This window comes from Macaca mulatta, chromosome 4 (assembly GCF_049350105.2).
Source record: "Macaca mulatta isolate MMU2019108-1 chromosome 4, T2T-MMU8v2.0, whole genome shotgun sequence".
NCBI lineage: Eukaryota > Metazoa > Chordata > Mammalia > Primates > Cercopithecidae > Macaca > Macaca mulatta.
Genome location: NC_133409.1, coordinates 145,378,628 through 145,400,477, shown reverse-complemented (window position 1 = coordinate 145,400,477; position 21,850 = coordinate 145,378,628). Strand labels below are relative to the sequence as shown.

General features: G+C 44.5%; 2 protein-coding genes and 1 long non-coding RNA gene across 31 annotated transcripts in view; 1 reads left to right on the top strand and 2 right to left on the bottom strand.

The window, feature by feature from the left end:
* Positions 1–415: 415 nt before the first annotated feature.
* PPIL1 (peptidylprolyl isomerase like 1) lies at positions 416–21,078 on the bottom strand. The gene is made up of 4 exons (XM_015136257.3): positions 20,942–21,078; positions 17,921–18,075; positions 2,169–2,237; positions 416–1,616 (listed from the first exon to the last, which is right to left on the bottom strand). Exons 1-4 carry the CDS (start codon positions 20,995–20,997, stop codon positions 1,396–1,398), a joined length of 501 nt encoding a protein of 166 aa, XP_014991743.1. The 5' UTR covers positions 20,998–21,078; the 3' UTR covers positions 416–1,395.
* LOC144340396 (uncharacterized) lies at positions 7,560–17,904 on the bottom strand. Its single transcript, XR_013416467.1, has 4 exons — positions 16,967–17,904; positions 15,490–16,009; positions 12,870–15,164; positions 7,560–7,794 (listed from the first exon to the last, which is right to left on the bottom strand). It is a non-coding gene; the product is annotated as an uncharacterized LOC144340396 (long non-coding RNA).
* Positions 21,077–21,850, top strand: part of C4H6orf89 (chromosome 4 C6orf89 homolog) — a 45,700-nt gene continuing 44,926 nt past the window's right edge. For 19 of the 29 annotated variants that reach the window (XM_077999053.1, XM_028846883.2, XM_077999044.1 and 16 more), the window contains exon 1: positions 21,077–21,173. The gene's annotated coding sequence lies outside the window, so the exon portion shown is untranslated. Of the gene's footprint in view, positions 21,505–21,850 lie in introns of all 29 variants that reach the window. The other 10 variants (XM_077999048.1, XM_077999046.1, XM_077999030.1 and 7 more) reach the window with 2 other exon arrangements.

The following is a 21,850-nucleotide window of genomic DNA, read 5'->3' as shown; positions in this document are numbered from 1 at the left end:
ATGGTGGTTTCCCCTGTGCTCACTCTCTCTCCTGCCACCTTGTAAAGAAGGTGCTTGCTTCTCCTTTGCCTTCCACCATTATTGTAAGTTTCCTGAGGTCTCCCTAGCCATGTGGAACTGTGAGTCAATTAAACCTCTTGTTTATAAATGACCCATTCTCAGGTAGTGTCTTTATAGCAATGTGAAAACGGACTAATACACCCCTTATTCAGAAATGTCAATTTCTGTCACTTAACTTCTTTCTCTGGTTCTGCCCTTTTTAAGTTACAATTGCTCTTAAGTCTACTGGAGATCCACAAGCCTAAAATGATGTGAAATCTTGAACATACGATCTCTGTAATACTACTTAAAATGACTGGGATTAAAATGACTATTGGAACCTCATACAATATTTAGAATCAGACCACAGCAGCAATTTCAACCATCAATGGCATTTTATTTTGGAAGTTTCTATGTATTACATAGGTATTAACTTCCTTCCTCTCCTCCTCCTCCCCACAAAATCCAGAGTTATTTTTGTACATAAACAACTGAACATATAAAAATCTCGGACTAATTTCTCTAAAGTCTTGGGTTAAAAGAACTTGAGTGGCGCTTCTCCTTTCTGAGAGGACTACTTCTTAAGGAGGATTCATGGTCTGTCCTTTGCTTACTACAGATTTCTCCTCTTCTCTGGGAAAAAGATGGTCAATGTTTCTGCTTCCTTTTAATAAATTAATTTCTTGATTATTATACATTATTATTCCCCACTTGACACCTTCTTAGAAACTTGATTGTTGGATGCATTTTTCATTTGGCAAAAATTCAATGTGGCTTTGCGTGGGATGTCTGAAGTGTCAGAAATAGCAGTGTTGATGTTCTGGTTTTGAGAGGGAAAATATATATAGAGATGCATACATTCCCTAGAAGAACAAATGTAAGACTGAAATAGGGTAAATAGGGTGTGCACAGAGTTAAAAGGGCTGATAGACACTACTTGGTTTGGAATTCTGTGACTGTCAACAATCAAGGACTGCAGTGTAGGCCAGAATACAAATCTCCTTAGGAAGAAGTTTGGTTAGGCAAAACCACTGAGAAAAGACAGTGTCTGCTACATTGTTCGAAGTATATCAGAGCAGACATGCACAAGACACAGCATTATGAGTCATGTGTAGTAAGTAGTCACCTATCGATAAACAGGGGCATTTGTGCAAATGCTCTGGCAACCTGGGGGAAGAGAAAAGAAGCATCCTATTAAAATGTACTTCCATCTCTAACTCTCCCAAGACCCCAGGCCTCCTAAGCTTCATGATTTGCAAAGCCAAAATGAAATTTAGCATTACATGTCATTCTATGTCATCTGGAAGCTGGTCCACTGGGGCCATCTCAGAAGAGCTGCTCAAGAGGGTAGCAAGTCTACCCAGAAGGGTATGCCTTAATGATCTTCACATCATCCACAGGGCGGTCCTGGGAGTTTGTTTCTACCATTCCCACGCGATTCACCATTCCTATGCCCTGGCACACTCGGCCAAAAATGGTGTGTTTGCCGTCGAGCCACTGGGTGGGGGCGAGGGTCACAAAGAACTGGCTGCCATTGGTGTCTGGCCCCGCATTGGCCATTGCGAGAATTCCAGCCCCTGGTGGGAAAAGGGAAGAAAGGAAAGAGTATAAATAACCCCACAGGTCCAGTGTAGAGCTGCTGCCCCAGCCTAGGGATGAAAAAGAAGCCAGGACTTTGTTCTGGCCTCTGTCCAGACCCGGACAACCACTCAAGGCAGGCTTTCTGCCCTGTTCAAAGGCCATCACTACACTACTCTGACGACTTCATCTTCCTTGTCCTCACCTATTCCCCAGCCTTGACCCCTGATGCTCCTCACTAACTGTGGACCATGTTCCTGACTGCCCTCAAAAACCCAGCAAGGTTTCCTGTTTCTTTGAGGACACTTTTGATATCCTATGACCTTTAACAAATAGTTAGAGTCTAGAACACCCCGACCAGCACTCAGAATTGCTCAGAACTTTGTGAGAGGCGCCGCTTTCTCTAATCCACCAGGGCACTTCATGGCGCCATGGCTGGGCAGTTATCTGGCACCATGCCACGGTGTCAGGCATTCACCTTGAATCATGGCCAAAAGAGTGAGCTTTTAAAATCCCCGTTCCTAACCAGTCCAGCCAAATTATACACTTACCCGTGAATTTCAAGTCAGGATGAAGTTCATCTTCAAACTGTTTGCCATAGATAGATGCACCACCTCGACCTGCCCGATTAGAAGATGATACATGCATCAGCCAGTCACACATTCTATCTCACAGCAAGAATGATGGCCCAGGGTCAAAGGATTTCTCAGAGTGGAGGAAAGGAAAAGGCAGTGACACCTACCCCACTGCTAGGCATATTGCAACTACAGAATCTAGCACAAATAGCATATTCAAATCATTGGTTTCATTCCAATAAGACTTTCCTTTTCAAAATAATGCTATTTTTTCCTGCACATTAAAATAATACATGTTCACTATCAAAAAGGTAGAAAACATAGAACATTATCAAAAGAACACTAAAATCCCCTGTAACCTAACCATCTAGAGATAACCACCATTCATAATCTGATGTGTTAAGAGGTTTCTTGATTTTTAACATTTTTATGAGTATTTTAGACATGAGTGCCCCAAGTCCCAACCCTGTGCCCATCACAGACATTGCTAATCAATCAGTATTCTTCCCTGCTCAGATAGATTTGCCTCTGAACGTTACCAACCCAGAACTCAGGCAGCCATTCAGTAATAGCCCAAGAGTTGAAACCTATTTGCCACCCTTAACCTAGATGATGGAAAATAAAATTCATTTAAGTTAAAGCTATCCAGCTGAAGGAGAAATAGGGACAGTGGTAAGTGGCAACATGGCAGAAAGGGACATTACAGTAGGCAGAGTCACCGAGAGGTGAGGCAGTACATCATAAAGAGAAAACAGGGCCAGGTGTGGTGGCTCACATCTAAAATCTCAGCACTTTGGGAGGCCGAGGTGGGAGGACTGCTTGAGGCCAGGAGTTTGAGCTGGGCAACAGAGCGAGACACTGACTCCACAGATTTTTTTTTTAAGAGATGGGGTCTCACTATGTTGCCCAGGCTGGTCTCAAACTCCTGGCATCAAGCAATCCTCCTTCCTCAGCTTCCCATGTGCTGGGATTATAGGCATGAACCACTGCACCTGACTGACAAAAAAATTTTAAAATTCAGCCAGATGTGGTGGGTGGCACATGCCTACCTAGCTCTTTGGGAGGATGAAGCAGGAGGATTGCTTTGAGCCCAGGAGTTTGAGGTTACAATGAGCTATGATCACATCACTGTACTCCAGTCTAGGCAAGAGGCAAAACCTTGACTCTAAATAAATGAATACAGAGAAAATGAAGAAACATGGGATTGGGAATTATTTGCTAGCAGCATCATCACCAAATGTTATTTATATTATGTCCACAAGAGCAGGGTGCTGGACTGGATACCCTAAGCTCAGGCAGGTTTTGTTCTAAGAGCAAAAGGATGTAAGTTAGGCCAGGCACGGTGGCTCACGCCTGTAATCCCAACACTTTGGGAGGCCGAGGCAGGCGGATCACGAGATCAGGAGTTCCAGAACAGCCTGGCCAACGTAGTGAAACCCCGTCTCTACTAAAAATACAAAAAAAAAATTAGCCAGGCAAGGTGGCACACACCTGTTGTCCCAGCTACTTGGGAGGCTGAGGCAGGAGAACTGCTTGAACCCAGTAGGTGGAGGTTGCAGTGAGCCGAGATCACACCATCGCACTCCAGCCTGGGTGACAGAGCAAGACTGTCTCAAAAAAAAAAAAAAAAAAAAAAAAAAAAAAGGATGTAAGTTAAACATGGTTTCCTCACAGGAAAACATGTCATAACAGGAGGTAACTTTCTTAACGAATACTAATCAATTATGTAGTCAATCATATGCCTTACTGAACTACATTGGTTTCTCCAAGTTGAACGGTCATGACAAAACAGCCTAGAACAAAGTAAACACTGGATTGATCAACGGGTACTCTGCTTGCCCCACAGCCCAGTGCTGGCAGCTCACTTCCTCTACTGCCTGCTATAAAAGTAGCACCAAGTCCACCCCCAAGGCCCCTGGGCATGGCTAAGGTGTTTCCATGGTAAAAATCTTTTGCTTTACCTTTTAGTCGGCTTCACCACAGGGAGCCTGTCACAGCCCCCGTTTCCTTTCCGGAAGAAAATGATGTTCTCATGCAAACAAGAATGGGGGTGAATCCTAACAGACTAGGGGAAACCTCCCACTTGGCCCAGGCTACCTATGCTTCTGGAAAAATACTGAACCATACTAAACTGTGTAAAACTCATTCCAAAAATTCCAACCTGTCAGTATACTTCCAAACAGCAATTATATAACCAATACATTCCCTCTGACTTGATCCTCCCCTTTGCTTGGTCCTTTGGCAACCACTAGAGTCAAGGTTCCTGGCTGGGGTTACCAGAGACTAGAGAGAGGGAGAGGGTGTGGGGCCAGACGCCACACAGGCCAGGCTCTGCGTGCAGGACTTGAGTGAGCAAGTTAAGGATTCAGTTCAGTAGTACACTGTCAATCTGTGGCCTGAGCCTTCAAAGTGTGATCCCTGCAACCTGAGGGCTGCCAGAACAAAACCCCCAGGGCTCTGCCCTCTAGGAATGGAAAACCATCACATAAACATCACCACAAACAAGAAGTACATTAAGGAATAGGTCGGTCAAGAGTCACAGATGGGCCGGGCGTGGTGGCTCACACCTGTAATTCCAGCACTTTGGGAGGCTGAGACAGGTGGATCATGAGGTCAGGAGTTTGAGACCAGCCTGACCAACATGGTGAAACCCCGTCTCTACTAAAAATACAAAAATTAGCCAGGCGTGGTGGCACACACCTGTAATCTCAGCTACTTGGGAGGCTGAGGCAGGAGAATCACTTGAACCCAGGAGGTGGAGGTTGCACTGAGCCGAGATTGCGCCACTGCACTCCAGCCTGGGCGACAGAGTGAGATTCTGTCTCAAAAAAAAAAAAAAAAAAAAAAAAAAAAAAAAAGTCACAGATGAAGTGGGAATCAGAGGAGACAGGAGGAAAGAACATGGAGACCCCCTTTACTCAATAGGCAGAGTTTTCATAATATCTTACTCATAATACGTTATCTTTTCATAACCCAATTCAACTCAGTAGGGTTTGCAGCAAAATGTCAGAAAGACAAATCATTCCAATTCAAACGTTCCTCTGGGCACGTGGAATAGGTGAGAGGTGGCAGAGGTACAGAGAATGATTAAAGAGCTCTCCAGTGCACAGCATGCTACGCAGATGTCAGTTATCAGTTAGAAAGTCAACAATTTGGAAGCTTTGCAGGTTCTGTGCCTGGTCTAGCACAGACACAATGAAGATAGGCACAGACCTGTTTTCTATTTTGTGTGTGTGTGTGTGTGTGTGTTTGAGATGGAATCTCGCTCTGTCACCAGGCTGGAGTGCAGTAGTGTGATCTCGGCTCACTGCAACTTCTGCCTCCCGGGTTCAAGCGATTCTCCTGCCTCAGCCTCCTGAGTAGCTGGGACTACAGGCGTGCACCACCACACCCAGTTAATTTTTGTATTTTTAGTAGAGACGGGGTTTCACCATGTTGGCCAGGATGGTTTCAATCTCTTGACCTTGTGATCTGCCAGCCTCGGCCTCTCAAAGTACTGAGATTACAGGCGTGAGTCACCGCGCCTGGCCAAGACCTGTTTTCTAACCTTTGATTACAGGTTAGAAAAGAACGTTCAAGATTCTTTTCTGGCCAGGTGCAAGTGGCTCACACCTGTAATCCCAACAGTTTGGGAGGCTAAAGGGGGCGGATCTCTTGAGCCCAGGAGTTGAGACCAGCCTAGAAAACATGGTGAAACCCGTCTCTACAAAAATTAGCCAGGCATGGTGGCACGTGCCTGTAGTCCCAGCTACAGCTACTCAGGAGACTGAGGTAGGAGGATCACTCAAGCCCAGGAGGTTGAGGCTACAGTGAGCTGTGATTGCGCCATTGCTCTCCCGTCTGTCTCCAAAAAAAAAGATTTTTTTCCTCTGCTGACCTCTGTCCTCTCTTGGGATCATTTATTCAATGTATTTATTTCAGACACGCAAACATACAAAGAATAATATGACCAACATCTATGACCACCTCTGCCCCCAAGAAATAAAGTATTGCAAATCCAGCTAAGACTCCATGCACACACCCCACTGCAGCCCTCCCCAGCACTCATTTTCTTTTTTTTTTTTTTTTTTTTTTTTTTTTTTTGAGACGGAGTCTTGCTCTGTCGCCCAGGCTGGAGTGCTGTGGCCGGATCTCAGCTCACTGCAAGCTCCGCCTCCCGGGTTCCCGCCATTCTCCTGCCTCAGCCTCCCGAGTAGCCGGGACTACAGGCGCCCGCCACCTCGCCCGGCTAGTTTTTTTTTGTATTTTTTAGTAGAGACGGGGTTTCACCGTGTTAGCCAGGATGGTCTCGATCTCCCGACCTCGTGATCCGCCCGTCTCGGCCTCCCAAAGTGCTGGGATTACAGGCTTGAGCCACCGCGCCCGGCCGTCAGCACTCATTTTCCTAAGAGCTAACAGCTGATTCAAAGAATCACATTTTCCTCTCAGGTAACCACTAGTCTGACAAGAATTTGGCATTTCCATGCATTTTCTTCTTTACTACACATATATGTATCCCTAAAAAAAAAAAAGTATTGCTGTTTTGCATGTTTTTAAGTTTACATAAGTGGTATTACACTTTATATATTCTTCTGCAATTAGCTTTTTGCTCACCACTGTTTGAGAGACTCACGTACTTTGTTCCAGGCGGGTCTCTGTCGTGTTCACCTCACTGCATGACCATAATGCTCTGTCTTATCTTTTCTGGTGTTAATATCGAGGATCTTTCCAATGTTTTGGCTATTATCGACCATGCTATAAAAACTAGTCTTATACTGTCTCTGAAACACAAGTGCAAGAGCTCTCGGGGGCCAATACCTCACAGGGGATACATGGGGTCATAGTTTGAGTATTTCATCATTGCTAGATTTTTCTAAATGCCTTATTGAAAAGGATGAACCAATGTGCACCCCTCCCCGCAGCACTCTCACTCTTACTGCTCTAGGTCGTTCTGTCAGTCTGAGAAGTGTGAGACCTCTTGTGGTGTTTTAAGCTGCATTTCTCTGAAGTTTGGCATAATTTCATGTTCACTGGCTTACTTAGCTTGTCCCCTCTGTGAACGGCCACTCAGTGGTATGACATTTTGGAATTGATACATACAGTCATCTCTTGGTATACTCAGGGCATTGGTTCCAGGATCCCTGTGACACCAAAATCCCTGCATGCTCAAGTCCAGCTGCGGGCCCTGCGAAACCTGTATGGACCCGCATGGCTCAAACCCATGTTGGTCAAGGCTCAATTGTATATTATGGATAGTAATCCTCTGTCAGTGAATGTTTTGCAAATACCTTTTCCCAGTTAGCTTTTTTCATTCTTTTAATGGGACCTTCCAGTGCACAGAACCTTTGCAGTTAAAATTCCTTAACTTCTTTATGATCTGTGTGTGTGTTTTTTTTTCCTTTTCCTTTTTTTTTTTTTTTTTTTTTTAAGACAGAGTTTTGCTCTTGTGGCCCAGGCTGGAGTCCAATGGCGCCATCTTGGCTCACCACAACCTCTGCCTCCCGGGTTCAAATGATTCTGCTGCCTCGGCCTCCCGAGTAGCTGGTGTTACAGGCACTCGCCACCATGCCTGGCTAATTTTGTATTTTTAGGAGAGATGGGGTTTCACCATGTTGAGGTCAGGCTGGTCTCAAACTCCTGACCTCAGGTGATCTGCCAGCCTCGGCCTCCCAAAGTGCTGGAATTACAGGCGTGAGCCACCGTGCCCGGCCTGTGTTGTTTCTTAAAAACAAAATGCAAAAAAACCCTTTTCTTGTCCCCATGACTCCTGTGATGTCCCTTCCTCCTCTTAGTCACTGTGGAAACCTGTCAAAATGATGTCTAAGGCATGCGACATGATGCAGTGCCTTACACCAAGATGACCATACTTGGTGCTACTTGTCCCTGCCTCTCCCACGCCACAGTTGATGGGATAATAGATTAATATCCAGTCCCACAGATGGGCAGTGGCCTATAAGGAGATCCAGTGGGGCACTTGACACCAGAGGGTAACTGACCAATCAAAGCCTCTCTTCTGGCAAGAGAGCCTCTAACAGACACTGTCCGTCGGCAGTCTCCTGAGCACCCCCAACCTCCTCCTCCACAGCCTGCCTCAACCTCAGAGAAAAAAACGCAGGTGCTGACAAGTCCATTTTGCAGACAGGCGTGGCCAGATGACCCAGTTCAGACTTACTGATATAAACAGAAGTCGCTGAGTCAAGCTTCTGAGAAAGCTACAGCTTTCCTGATAAAAACAGACAAACATACTCTTTTGTCTTTCATCTACAGCTCTTTCCCCATCTTCCTTCTTTGAAAGTAGGGTGACGCCAGAACAGCAGCAGTCATCTTGCAACCATAAGACTAACAAGTTCAAGACCAAAGGCCAACACATTATGAATGAAGTGGAAAGATACGGCAAGCCCAGATCCCTGACAACTCTTCTGGGCGGGTGAAGAGATGACAGTAACTGCTCACTTCCAGACGTTCTGTTGTGTAAGAAAAAACAGCCCATGGGATTAGCTTTTCTGTTAGTTGTAGCCAAAAGCACTGCTACTTGACACAATCACTTTGTTAATATACCAGACGGGAACAATGCCCCAGTCCTCTAAGGGGCTTTGTGGTTCTAAAGATGCGGTCTTCTCTTTCTCACTTGCCTTTGGGGTCAGAGAGATCTGGATTCCAGTTCTGCCTCCAGCAATTACTGTTTAACCTTAACCAAGACACTTTTCTCCAAGCCTCAGTTCCCCCGTCTGCAAAATGGGAGTAGCAGTAACACTTACGTCTCACAGGCTTGTTATGAGAAGTAAATGAGACAGCATATGGAAGCCATTGAATGTATAACATGAGGCAAACACACAGTAGTGTCAGTGATGAAGAGCCCCTTTAACTGAGGTAACCCGAGCATGGTCCCTGAGAAGCAGCTGCTGGTCAAAATTCAAACTGCCACCTCAGGAGCCAGCCTGCCTGGGTTTATTCAGTTCCTCTGTTCTCCAATTTCCACCACTCCCTCGCTGCTTCTCACTCTTTGAGGAGAACCTTACTTCTTATTTCACTGAGAAGAAGGAATTTTCACAAGAGAACTTTCACGTGCTCTCACTACCAAAGCCCCTTCCCTTCCTACACCTCTACCCACCTCCCTTCCCTAAAACACTGTGTGAATAAACTGTCCATGACTATCCCACCACCACGTACCCAATCCTGCTCACCTTTAAAGAACTCAGCAACTACAACCTCCCCCTCTAGTAGACCAATTTTTCTCTTTCTAATGGAGCATTCCTGTCAGCATTTAAACATGTTATTGATATTTCCTATTTTAAAAAACGAAACTCTATTTCCAAGTATCCTATTTCTCTACATCCCTTCACAGAAAAACTCCTTGAAAAAGCTGTCAACACCCACTGTCTCCACTTCTCCCCATTCTCACTGGAACATGCTCCATTCAGACTTTTGCCCCTCACTGCTCCACTGAAACTGCTCTTGTCAAGGTCGCCAGTGACCTCCACGTGGCTATACCCAGTCGTCAATCCTCAGCGCCCACTTTACTTGATCCACACTCGATGTCACCCTTCTGCTTGAGCTGCTGCCTTCCCTTGGCTTCCACGGCTCCACATTCTCCTGGTGTTCCTCGCTGCTCACTGGCAGCTGCTCCTCCTGCGCCCCTCTGCTTTCACAGGTGTTACTCAGGCCTGCGCTGCTGTGTGAAGCCCTTGCCTTCCAACCCTGGCTCCCCACCCCTTTATCTTTCACAGGTGTTAGCCCAATAAACTTCTATCTTGGTGTCTGCTTCCCAGAGGACCAGAACTAACACAGCTGCTATCACCCTAGTTCAAACGACAACCATCTCCAGCTTGAATAGGAATAAAATCTTCCCGCTGGTCTCCTTGCTTCCAGCCTTGCCTCCCTCTATTCTTCACAAGGTAGCCAGAGGGATCCTTTTCAAACAAGCCTAATCGCAGCACTCCCCTGCTTGAAACCCTCCATCAACACTGCATCACTCTTAGAACAAAATCCACAATCCTCACCACAGCTTACAAGACGCCCCACAGTCGGGCACTCTGCTACTCTCTGAGCTCTCTCCCGCCACTCTCTCAGGTGTTCCAGCTACACTGGCCCCTGTGCCGTTTCCTGCCAGGCACACTCTGGTCTAAGGCCTCTGGCTGCTGTTCTCTTCGGAGCGCCCTTGGCCTGGACAGTCTCATGGATCACCACTTCATTTCCTTCACAACTATGTTCAAATGCTCTCTATTTGTCAGAGAGGTTTCCCTAACCACACTCACCAAACCAGCCCCTCCCTCACCCTCTAGCCTAGTGGTTCTCAACAGGGAGTGATTTTGACCCCTGGCGACAGTGGGCAATGTCTGGAGACAATTTTGGTTGTCACACTGAGTGGTTCTATCAGTATCGAGTAGGTAGAAGCCAGCGTGAAGCTAACCATCCTTCAATGTGCAGGACTGCACCCCCTCCAACAAAGAATCGTCCAGCTCTAAATGTCAATAGTGCCTAGGTTGAGAAATCCTGTTCCATCCCAGCAGTACCTTCTTTTTTCCATATCATCTGCCATCCCTGACAGTTCATTATGTACTTTTTCATTCTCCGTCTCTCACCAGAATGAGAGTTCCGCAAGGGCTTTCTTATTCACTGTTATATCCCCAGCTTTTAGAAGAGTGCCTGGCCTACAGAAGGAGTCTAATAGGTATTTGCTAAATGAATTAACAATCAAAATAAATAAAAGTCACATTTGTTGGAGCTCCCACTTTGTGTCAAGCCCATGCTAACCACTGTACCAACATCAGCTCATTTACTACTCACAGCCAGCCTAGGAGGTGCATGTAACCACACTCCAGACAGGTGAGCTGGCTCAGCAGGGTAACGCAACTCCTCTACATTTAGTAAGTGTTCATGTGAAGCACAAGGCAAGCCCAAGCTCCACAGTCCTGCTCTCCACCCTGCACCACACTGTCTTGCCATAGTCCACAGCTGGATGAAATTTCCTCAGATATGTCTTATCCTAGCTGGGCTCAAGAGTCCCAAATGGTCCCTGAGTCATGCTCAATCAAATCTGAGCTCTTCTGTCTAGGAGTCTCCATTAACCGGCCCCCTAACTGCTCTTTACTGTCCCCTAAACAGGCAGTTTGGAGATCTATAAATTTGGTAGAGGCCTTAGAATCACATTTGATGCATTTGTTCTAGGTGTGGAGAGGTGGCTGGGTGATGTCACAAGAGCCAGTCTGGAGTGGAAGATGTGACACCTGGGGTGGCGGGCTCCCTCCCTCCCCCTGCCTCTGTCACTCCTGCCCTGTACCCACTCTTCTTCCTAAATCCAAAATGCCCTTCCCTCTACTTCCCAAGACCCATCTCGCATATGCCTCCTTCCCATCCTAATCTCACTCCATTGTACTTTTCCCCTTATTATGAATTACTCCAACCTATATTATACACATAATCCACATCATACTATCATACATTTGCATATTTATATTACCCCATTCTAGTTGTTTCTTATAATGAATAGTTTGTTTCCTGGCAGGGCAGGGAACTGCAAGGAAAAAGAAAATGCCTTGGCTTTTAATGCTTAAGTGCTTCTCATAGGCCTTAGAATAGCACAGGATACCCAGCAGACTCTTGGCAAATACTCATCAAATGAATAAAATTAACAGAGCTTGCTGTTCAACACGTTAAATTTCAGGTGTTCCTGGGGCTACTAAGAGGAGAGATGAAATCAAAGTGAGAGTGACGCACAGGATAATCAGCATATAATTAATCACAGCAATCACAGCAGCTGGTGAGCACTGTGAGGCCAAGTGCAGAGCAGGAAGAGCTAAAGGAAGAGCTTGCCAGGATGTTATGTCTTACAGAGAGGAGAGAAAGGTTAGTAGAAACAGATAAAAGATACTCAGAGGGCTGAGCAAAGAGCTTCTATAGTTATTATAATATGGGAAAATTGAAGGTAGAAAAATGGTTTAAAATGAAATGAAGCAGGAAGTCAAAGGGTATTTGAACTGACAAAGCATCTGGCAAAGATGTATTACAAGAAAGCATGTGGAAAGAATGGTTCCACAGTAGTCAGACTGAGGAATGGAAGTGCTACATCAACTTGCTGAAGAGCCCAGGATGTCATTTGCTGCCCATCTGAGATGTTTAGCAAAAAATGCGTCACCTAATCAGCTAGAAAATATGAACTAGTGACCCAGGAGAGCCTAACTCCTGTTTGCCTTCCACCACAGACTTGCCAGTGGGCTGCTCAATCATTCATTTTACTTGAGGCTGGGTGCAGTTATTTGAAGATCTTTTGAGTGATTCAATTTCATTAAAATTACAGCATGGAAATGTGACATTATGAAGGATCATGAACCAACTACAGAAATATAGAAAAGCTCTGGCATGAGCAACTCACACCTGAGTCACTTCCAATACTTGTACCCTAATCATGGACTCTCGGTTCACTGGTATTAAGAATTAAAATTTATTTCATAACAACATGACGGGGAGAGAGGAAGAAGACAGGAAAGAAGTACATCGACATATCGATGGAACCCTTTCAGACAAAGAAAGTAGAATGAAGCAGGACTAGACTCTGCCTCCCTGTTGTGCTGAACCCCTATCGACTCCAATGGGGATGGCACCAGGTTTAATAGGCCGAAGAGACCTAATGCCAGCAAATGAGACATGGGGTTTTATTGGGGACTTACATACAGGGGAGAGAGCCCAGTGGTGGTGGGCTGGACGGGAGAACCACAATGGCTTGCAAAAAGCATGCAGTTTACATAGCATTTCCACTTAGCACCTTCTCCCTAACAATATCTACCTGGCAAACTTCACTCAACCCAAAACTCAGGGCCTCAACCTGTGTGCGGCCCATGTTTCAAAGGACGAGCCAGGGGCTCAGATGTCCCTTTATAGACAAGGAAGGAACCTCCAGGTTGGCTACTCCTGGATTCCCTAGCTCAGAACACACATTCAGATGCGTCTGCTATACAGGGTCATTCTAAGGGTATGTATGCTTCAGTTATTGCTATCAGGCACGTTTACCACATGCTCCCAACACCCAATAAAGTGAAGACACAAAAATTAAAAATTAAAAAGCCAAAAGTTCACCAGCATCAACGAAATAAGGGAAACAAACATGCTAAAATTGTAAAAAGAGTCAGCCAAGAGGAAAAAATAGAAAATTCTTCCACCTGTATTCCCTGAAACTAATAACCAGGAAAGAAATGTCATGCTGAGATTCTCATAAATACCCTCCAATTGTGAGAAGCCAACAGGGGAATGGGTGAGCAGCTCTGAAAAAGTTAAGGAAAGCCCTTGAGGGCAGAAGCCCATGCATATCACAGATGCTCGAGAGTGGCAGGGCAGGCAAGCAGGGCAGGCCACCTTCCAGGGTGCTGGGCCATCCTTGAGGACTACCCAGATCCTGGAGTGGTGACAGAGGGACACCACTGGCTGGTGGAGGGGGCTCTGGGACAAGACTTTAATGGAGTCTGGGAAGACAGAACAGAGGCTAGCCCTCCGACAAGGGGCTCACTCAGCATGAGCTGAGCTCCGGTTCTCTCCTGCACCTCTTCAGGGTAGAATAGAATAGAGAGAAAGCAACCTAACATTTGAAGTGGGGAAGACAACCAGTTCCACGTAAGTGGGGAGAATGACAAGGAGACTCCACACACTGTATCTGAGCAAGTAAAAGGTGGGGATAATGTAGGTGCTGACATCAAGCATGGATAAGATGAAAACAAATGTCATGGAAACTAGGCAAACATACCACAACCAACAGAAGGACAGAAAGAAGGAGGGGAGGAAGGAAAAGAAAACCCAGGAACTCAGTCTGGGAGAAAGTGGCTTCTCCATGGCTATCTCAAGCTATGGATGATTCAAGAGAAGTAAAAATCTAATATAACAAAAGCTCAAAGACAAGATAATATGCCACAGAATAAGATGAAAAGATTGCAGAGCGAAGGAAACAAATTTAGATCCAAATGGCACCCGTAATGAGCTAGTAGATAAACTAGAGCAGTAAAGAACAAAATAGACATGACTGAAAATTGAGTAAGGCATAGAGTAAAGGTCTGAAATTATTTTAGTGAATACAGGGAAAAAAGAAAAAAAATCCTATCACACAATCAAAAGAAATGTGATAAATATGGAAGGCAAAGGTGATGAAACAAATAACTAATTTCCTGAAATAGAAAATCCAGTAAGTATAACAGAGAAAATACTCAGAAATAGAAATCAAAAAATTATCCCTGATTTGAAGGAAAGAGTAAATCTGGCCTCAGTATTCTCCAAAACCATATTCAAAAACCAGAAGGCAGTCAGGCATGATGGCTCATGCCTATAATCCCAACACTTTGGGCGGCCGAAGCAGGAGGGATACTTAGGCCCAGGAGTTTGAGACCAGCCTCAGCAACACAATGAGACCTCAACTCTATAAAAAATTTAAAAATTAGCAAGGCATGGTGGTGAATGCCTATAGTCCTAGCTACCTGGGAGGCTGATGTGGGAGAAATGCTTGATCCCAGGGGATGGAGATTACAGTGAGCCATGATTGTACCACTGTACTCGAACCCGGGCCTGGGTGACAGAGAAAAACCCTGTCTCCAAAAAAACCAAACAACAACAAAAACAAACAACAATAAAAAACCAAACCAGAAGGCAATTGATCAGAAATGTCTAAAAAGATCTCAGTATACCCAGTTATGGTCTTTTTTTCTTCCCTTTAAACACTTTTAATTAATTTATGTATTTAGAGATAGGGTCTCACTTTGTCACTCAGGCTGGAGTGCAGTGGGCAAAATCATGGCTCACCGCAATCTCAACCTCCCAGGTTCCAGTGATCCTCCTACCTCAGTCTTCCAAGTAGCTAGGATTACAGGCATATGCCACCATGCCCGGCTAATTTTTTGTTTTTTGTAGAGATGGGGTCTCACTATGTTGCCCAGGCTGGTCTTGAACTCCTGAACTCAAGTGATCCTCCCACGTCAGCCTCCAAAGTGCTGGGATTACAGGTGTGAGCCACCACACCTGGCCTAAAAAATTTATTTTAAAAAAGGAATTTATCTCTTACAGTTGTGGAGGCTGAGAAGTCCAAGGTCAAGGGGCCACATGTGGTGAGAGCCTTCTTGCTGGTGGGGACTCTGTGAAGTCCCAAGGCGGCACAGTGTATCGCACAGTGAGGGGGCTGAGCATGCCAGCATGCTATCTCTTTTCAAGTATAAAGGTAACAGGCAGAAATTCTCAAACATAAATGAGCTTAAAAATACAACACATTCCAGCTCTAATAATAAAAAACCACTGGACAATTGTGATCCTTGAGCATTCTGAAACAAAACACAAAAAACCACCACACAAGAAATCCTGCCCTCCAGCACTTGCGAAGGTGAAAGCGAAGTAAGTTGTGAACACGAAATACACTGAAATGTAGGACCCCCACTGTAGCTGAAGGAATGATGAGTGCAGAACAGATAATAATAAGACTAACAACAAAAATTAAGGTCAGGGAAAGATAAGAATGGGTAGAAATTTAAGTACTAATTGCCTCATCTTTCACTGTAGGAAGTCAAATATTCTGTTCTCTGTATATGAAATTAAATGTAGTATGTTCTGCTTTAAAAACAATAGCATATATAATATATCCTATTTTTTGAAACTATTTCCATTTATCTTGTTATCCTTTAAACCAGACATCTGGCCGGGCGCGGTGGCTCAAGCCTGTAATCCCAGCACTTTGGGAGGCCGAGGCGGGTGGATCACGAGGTCAGGAGATCGAGACTATCCTGGCTAACATGGTGAAACCCCGTCTCTACTAAAAATACAAAAAACTAGCCGGGCGTGGTGGCGGGCGCCTGTAGTCTCAGGTACTTGGGAGGCTGAGGCGGGAGAATGGCGTGAACCCGGGAGGCGGAGCTTGCAGTGAGCCGAGATCACGCCACTGCACTCCAGCCTGGGAGACACAGTGAGACTCCGTCTCAAAAAAAAAAAAAAACCAGACATCTGAAAAGAAACACGTCTAGAATGATGGGCACCAAAAGTTAACACTGTTCCTTTCTGAAAGGTGGGATATTGAGGGATTAGTTAATGATGGTTAGAAATCTTTAGGAGCTATGCTTATGAATGATTTTTCCCCTTTTCTCTGCTTATATATTCTGTATTTTGAAATGCATCCATATACATTAAAACAAAAAACAAAAAAACACCTGAATGCTTCTGGCCATAGTTTAGATAAATCATGAGACAATTGAGAATGACAAAAAAGAACAAGACTGAGAAAAGACTCTGCCACAGAGAAAACCAAACTTGTTTAAAGGCAAACGAGCAGATATTAGCAGAGAAAAAGCAGACTGAGAAGCAAGGGCACTTGAAATGAGTAAGTGTTCCACCAGTTCACTAATAAACCCCATCTAAATGCCAGTAACTCCCAAATTAATACCTCCATACCAGGTCTTTCCCTGAACCCCATATTCCTATCCAACTACTTACTCACGAGCATAGTTGGCCCTCCCTACATGTGGATTCTACATTCATGGATTCAACTAACCACGATTGAAAATATCAAGCATCTGTACTGAACATGTATAGAACTATTTTTCTTGTCATTACTCCCCAAACAATACAGTACAACTATTTACATAGTGGTCACATCTTGCCCCTACATCTATTCTCTAAACAGCAGCTAGAGTGATCCTTTTATTTATTTATTTATTTATTTATTTGAGAGGGAGTCTTGATCCGTTACCCAGGCTGGACTGCAGTGGTACGATCTTTGCTCACTGCAACCTCCATCTCCTGGGTTCAAGCAATTCTCCTGCCTCAGCCTCCCGAGTAGCTGAGATTACAGGTGCCCACCACCCTGCCTGGCTAATTTTTGTGTTTTAGTAAACACAGCATTTCACCATGTTGGTCAGGCTGGTCTTGAACTCCTGACCTCAAATGATGCAACTGCCTCGGGCTCCCAAAGAGCTGGGATTACAGGCGTGAGTCACTGTGCCCAGCCTAGAGTGATCCTTTTAAAGCATAGATCAGATCACAGCATTCCTTTGCTCAAAACTCTCCAAAGGCTCACATCTTACTCAGAGTAAAACCCAGTCTCTACCATGCCCTGTAAGGTATCATACCTTATGATTTCCAGCACAGGTTCCTGCCTCAGGACCTCTGTGTTTGCTCTTCCCTCCATCCAAAATGTTTTCCCCCGAGTTACAAGGTTCACTTTCTTACTTCTTTCAGATCTCTTCTCCAATCATGTCAGAGAGGAGTTCCTTGACTTTTCTACTAAAATTCCATCCCCACACCCTTTTCCTGCTTTATAGAGAGCAAGAATTCTGTCTCTTTCTTTATAGGTATCTCCCTAGAGCTTAAAAAAGTATCTGACACAAAACAGACACTCATTTGTTAAATGAATGAATCGATAAAAGAACCCAGGATTTTATTATTCTCAAAATATTATAAAGTCTTTCCTTTTTATTGATCAGACTACTTGCATCACTATAATTCAGACAAATATTATTTGTTCTTAGTAAGCAGTACATGTAAGTTACGAAAATCTCTACCAAGCCTAGGAATAAAGGTTGGTTTCTGGTCAATTCCACACATGTGTGTTTGATGAAGGAAGGAGTTGTCACCAGAATCAACCAACACAGACCTTAGTCAGTGGAAAAGAGAGCTCTGGCTGCCTTATCGCCTATTTATGAGACTTCAGAAACTAATGTTGGCTTTAGAAAAAAAAGACAAAAAGGAAAAAAAAAAAAAAAAGAAAACATAAACTAATGTTGGCTTAACTGTACCTGTCCCTGTTGGGTCACCTCCTTGGATCATGAAGTCTTTGATAATTCTGTGGAATTTTGTGCCATTGTAGTAACCTCGACGAGCCAACTCAGCAAAGTTCTTACAGGTCTTTGGAGCATGCTTCCAGTACAGCTCCAGCACAATGATTCCCATGCTGCAGAGGGAGAGGACAACAGCTCCAGTAAAGAACAAGGTCAGGGCAGACAGGAATATTACGGGACTGCTCCAGGACTCTTGCTTTTCAAGCTTGTAAGTCATGAAATTGTGATAACCACTGGATTTCATGCTCAGCAAAGGAAAACACCACAATGCAAGTAACATAAACACCAATTATCTTTTTTGAGTAAAACATGCAGGTGTTCTGGGTACTTCTTTTCAGCAAAATTACAAGCATGGAGAACTCAAAATTCTAATACTCTCTCTCTCTATATATATCTGATTATCTGAAACCATATAACCAACCCCTAAATTAGGAAAAAAATTATTACACTTTTTAATTTTTTTAAAAAAGAGACATTAAAATATCAGGAGTTCATATTTATTTAGAAGTTTCTGGGTGGGGGTAGGGACTGGGTAGATGGAAAATAGGAAGATGTTTAATGAATACCTTTTAAAAACTTTTGTATTTTTGATCCAAGTAAGTATATTACTTATTCAAAAAATTTTAATAAAAGGTATAGTTTGTGTTTGTTTGGGAGAGAGTATAACAAAGGCAAAACCTGATAACTTTGAATCTTTGCACCTCCCAATAGGATGAGTGCTTTTCCTCCCCAGTACTACTAAAAGATAAGGAACAGGCAAGAGAAAGGACAGGTGCCTTCCCCTCTACTCCAACACATACCTAGACTTTAAGCTCCAAGGATGTGACAATTTTTTTTTTTTTTTTTTTTGAGAAAGGGTTTCCTCTGTCACCCAGGTTACAGTGCAGTGGCACAATCTCAGCTAATCGCAACCTCTGCCTCCCGGGCTCAAGTGATCCCCTCACCTCAGCCTCCTGAGTAGCTGGGACTACAGGCACGCATCACCAAGCTCAGCTAATTTTTTGTATTTTTTTGTAGAGATGGGGTTTTGCCATGTTGCCCGGGCTTGTCTTGAACTCCTGGGCTCAAGCAATCTACCTGCCTTGGCCTCCCAAAGTGCTGGATTACAGATGTGAGTTACGGCACCAGGCCAGATGTGAGAATTGAGTCAACTCTGTATCTCTGTATAGTCTGAATGCCCGGTGACTTGCACAGTGTAAACACTCTATTAGTATATGAGGAATGTGCTAGAAAATAGCTAACAGCCTTCCTGCCTGCAATTCATCTTTCACACTGCTCCCATTCAACACAGACTAACAGTTACTCTGTGCGTGGCACTATTTTAGGCACTGTTTCCCTCATGAAGCTTACATTCTGGTGGATATTTTCAACATACAGGAAGTAGCCATTTGGAAAGACAATCAGGAAGTACATATACACTTCTGAAATGTGCATACCTCAGCAATTTCAACTTCCAAGTATCCTCTAGGAAAATATACAAAACTGCCTAAGGATACAATATGTGCAAGGATGTTCATCTCAGTATTTGTCATAGCCAAAAAAAAAAAAAAAAAAGGAAGCAACTTAAATGTCCTTGAAATAGGAAATACCTAAAATATCAACTATCCATCCTATGGGCAGCTAGCTGAATTACTGAGTGAAAGAAAACCAAGTTACAGAAAAAACATACATAGAGTATGATCATATGATCCCATTTTTTTATGTTAAAAAAAGCATAAAAAAGAGGTTTATGTGTACATAGAAAAAGGTCTGGACAATTATCCAACAAACCGTTGATAGTGTTTTCAGGAAGGAGGTGGCTTTCACTTCTTACTCTGTATGTCCACATTGCTTGGATTTAACAATTTATTTTGCAACTTTAAAAAATACCAACAGGAGAATTCAGAAACTACAGGTTGGAGCCTGAAGATGTAGAATTTTACCATAAAAGAAGGTGGGGAAGATGGCCAGGGAGCATGAACAGCATGAGCAAATATAGAGAGGACTGACAGAACTCTGCTTTGGCTGAAAGCAGCAATGGGCAAGAACAGAAAGGCAGAGGACCTTAGCTGGTCTCTGGCCGCTGAAGGGGGCATGGCAGGTAGACAAGGGCCAGATGAAAAAAATCACCTTGAATGCCAGGATTAATACGTTTTTACTTTATACTGTTAAAGCAGCAAGACATTATTAAAGGTTTTTGAGCAGGATCCCTTCCTTGTCCTATTTTGTAAAGATCACTTTGAGCTTTTTCCAAAGAGGCAATGAAATGAATAGAGCTAAAGAACTTGCAAGGTGAGACGGGCACACCAGGCTCCAAACGAGGTTCTTCCAGTTACTAGCTGTGTGGCTTTGGTCAAGGCTTTAATCTGTAAATTCGGCGTTTCCTCCTGCTAATATTGAAAGGGAGAAAGTTAAATAATACCTTCATGATTTGGGTTGCTAAGATTAAACTAAATGAGATGACATACAGCGGGGCATGGCGCTAGCAGGCTGGTTACCACATCACTCTTTGATAGTGGGGAAAATGTGCTTCTTCCTGTATTTTATTGGAATTTGTTTCTACAACTGTACTACTTATCACGTAATGTTTACATGTCTGTCTCTTTCATTATACCGTAAGCTCCTAAAGGCAGGGCTGTGTGTTTTTTATCTACCGCTATCTCCTCAGAATTTATATCCTATGTGCCTGGCTTGCGGCCTCATTACACGCTTGTTGAATGAATGAATGAATGAACGAATGAATGAATGAATGAATGAGTGGACTGGAGGAAGGAGGACAATGAGGCAGCTGTTGCTGAGACCTCAGCAGAAAACCGCGCGGAGCTTGGACGCGGGCGATGGCGGTCCCCTCTCAACCCTCTGGGGGCCGTCTCGGCCGCTGCTCCACGCCCCTCCACGTGGAGGCCGGGCTCCCGGAGGAACGCGCCAGGAACGGAGACCCGTGGTGAGGCCCGGGCTCCGTGTCTCCTCTGCCAGCCCCAGAGGCCCGAACCCCCTCACCTGGTCTCCAAGTAAACGTTGGGTGGCTGCCAGGAATCTGGGGGAATTGCCGCCATAGCGAAGCCGGCGGCGGAATGCTTCTCTAGCAATGGCTACTTCCGGCGTCGATTAGCTGGGGACCCGCCGCTGCTGCACACTTCCGGTCCCCGCCGTTCAACCCTTTCGATACCAGGATTTGGGTGGCCAGGACGAGGAAGAGGACGGTCCCTTCTTCCAATGCCGGGAAGCTGAGGTGGGAGGCGAGAAGAAGCTGGGCGCGAGAACAGAGAAAAATGCAAACTTCATTCGCGGTGGTCTCCAAGTGGCGCCACTCTGGGCGATCTGATTGGTTCGTTTAGGCATGGAAGGCGGGAACAACCAGAAAAGCTAGGCTCTGGTTGGAGTTATGTCCTAACATTAAATTCGAAGAATTTCTTAGTCTCACAATTGGGCAGGGACGGGAAGGGGAGGCAGAGAATGAAAGGTAACAGTTTAGAGATGCCAGTAAAGAATTTTTGTAAGGCGCTGTACGATGTACACAGTGCTTGCACTTTCTTATCTCATCTACTCCACAAAACAATTCTGTAAGTAGATAGTATTATTCCCATTTTTCAGATCTGAAAACAGACTCGGCAGTTAAATACTTGTTTTTACATAGGCATAAAGCAAATCTGAGCCTGCAGAATCCAAAGACAAGGAGTCTGAGGAGAAGAGAGAGGGAAAGGGCAGGAAGAAAATGGGAGATAAAGAAAGGAAGACACAGGAGAAAGCAGGACAAAGGGATCAGAGCAAGAACAAGGCTTAACATCATTGGTTGGGATAGATGGTACCTGAAAGTTGTTAGGAGGGTTTGCGCAGGGCCCGAGGAAGAGAAGCAAATTAGAGGAGCTATAATGTTTGGAGGGAAGACAAGAATGAAATAGAGTAACT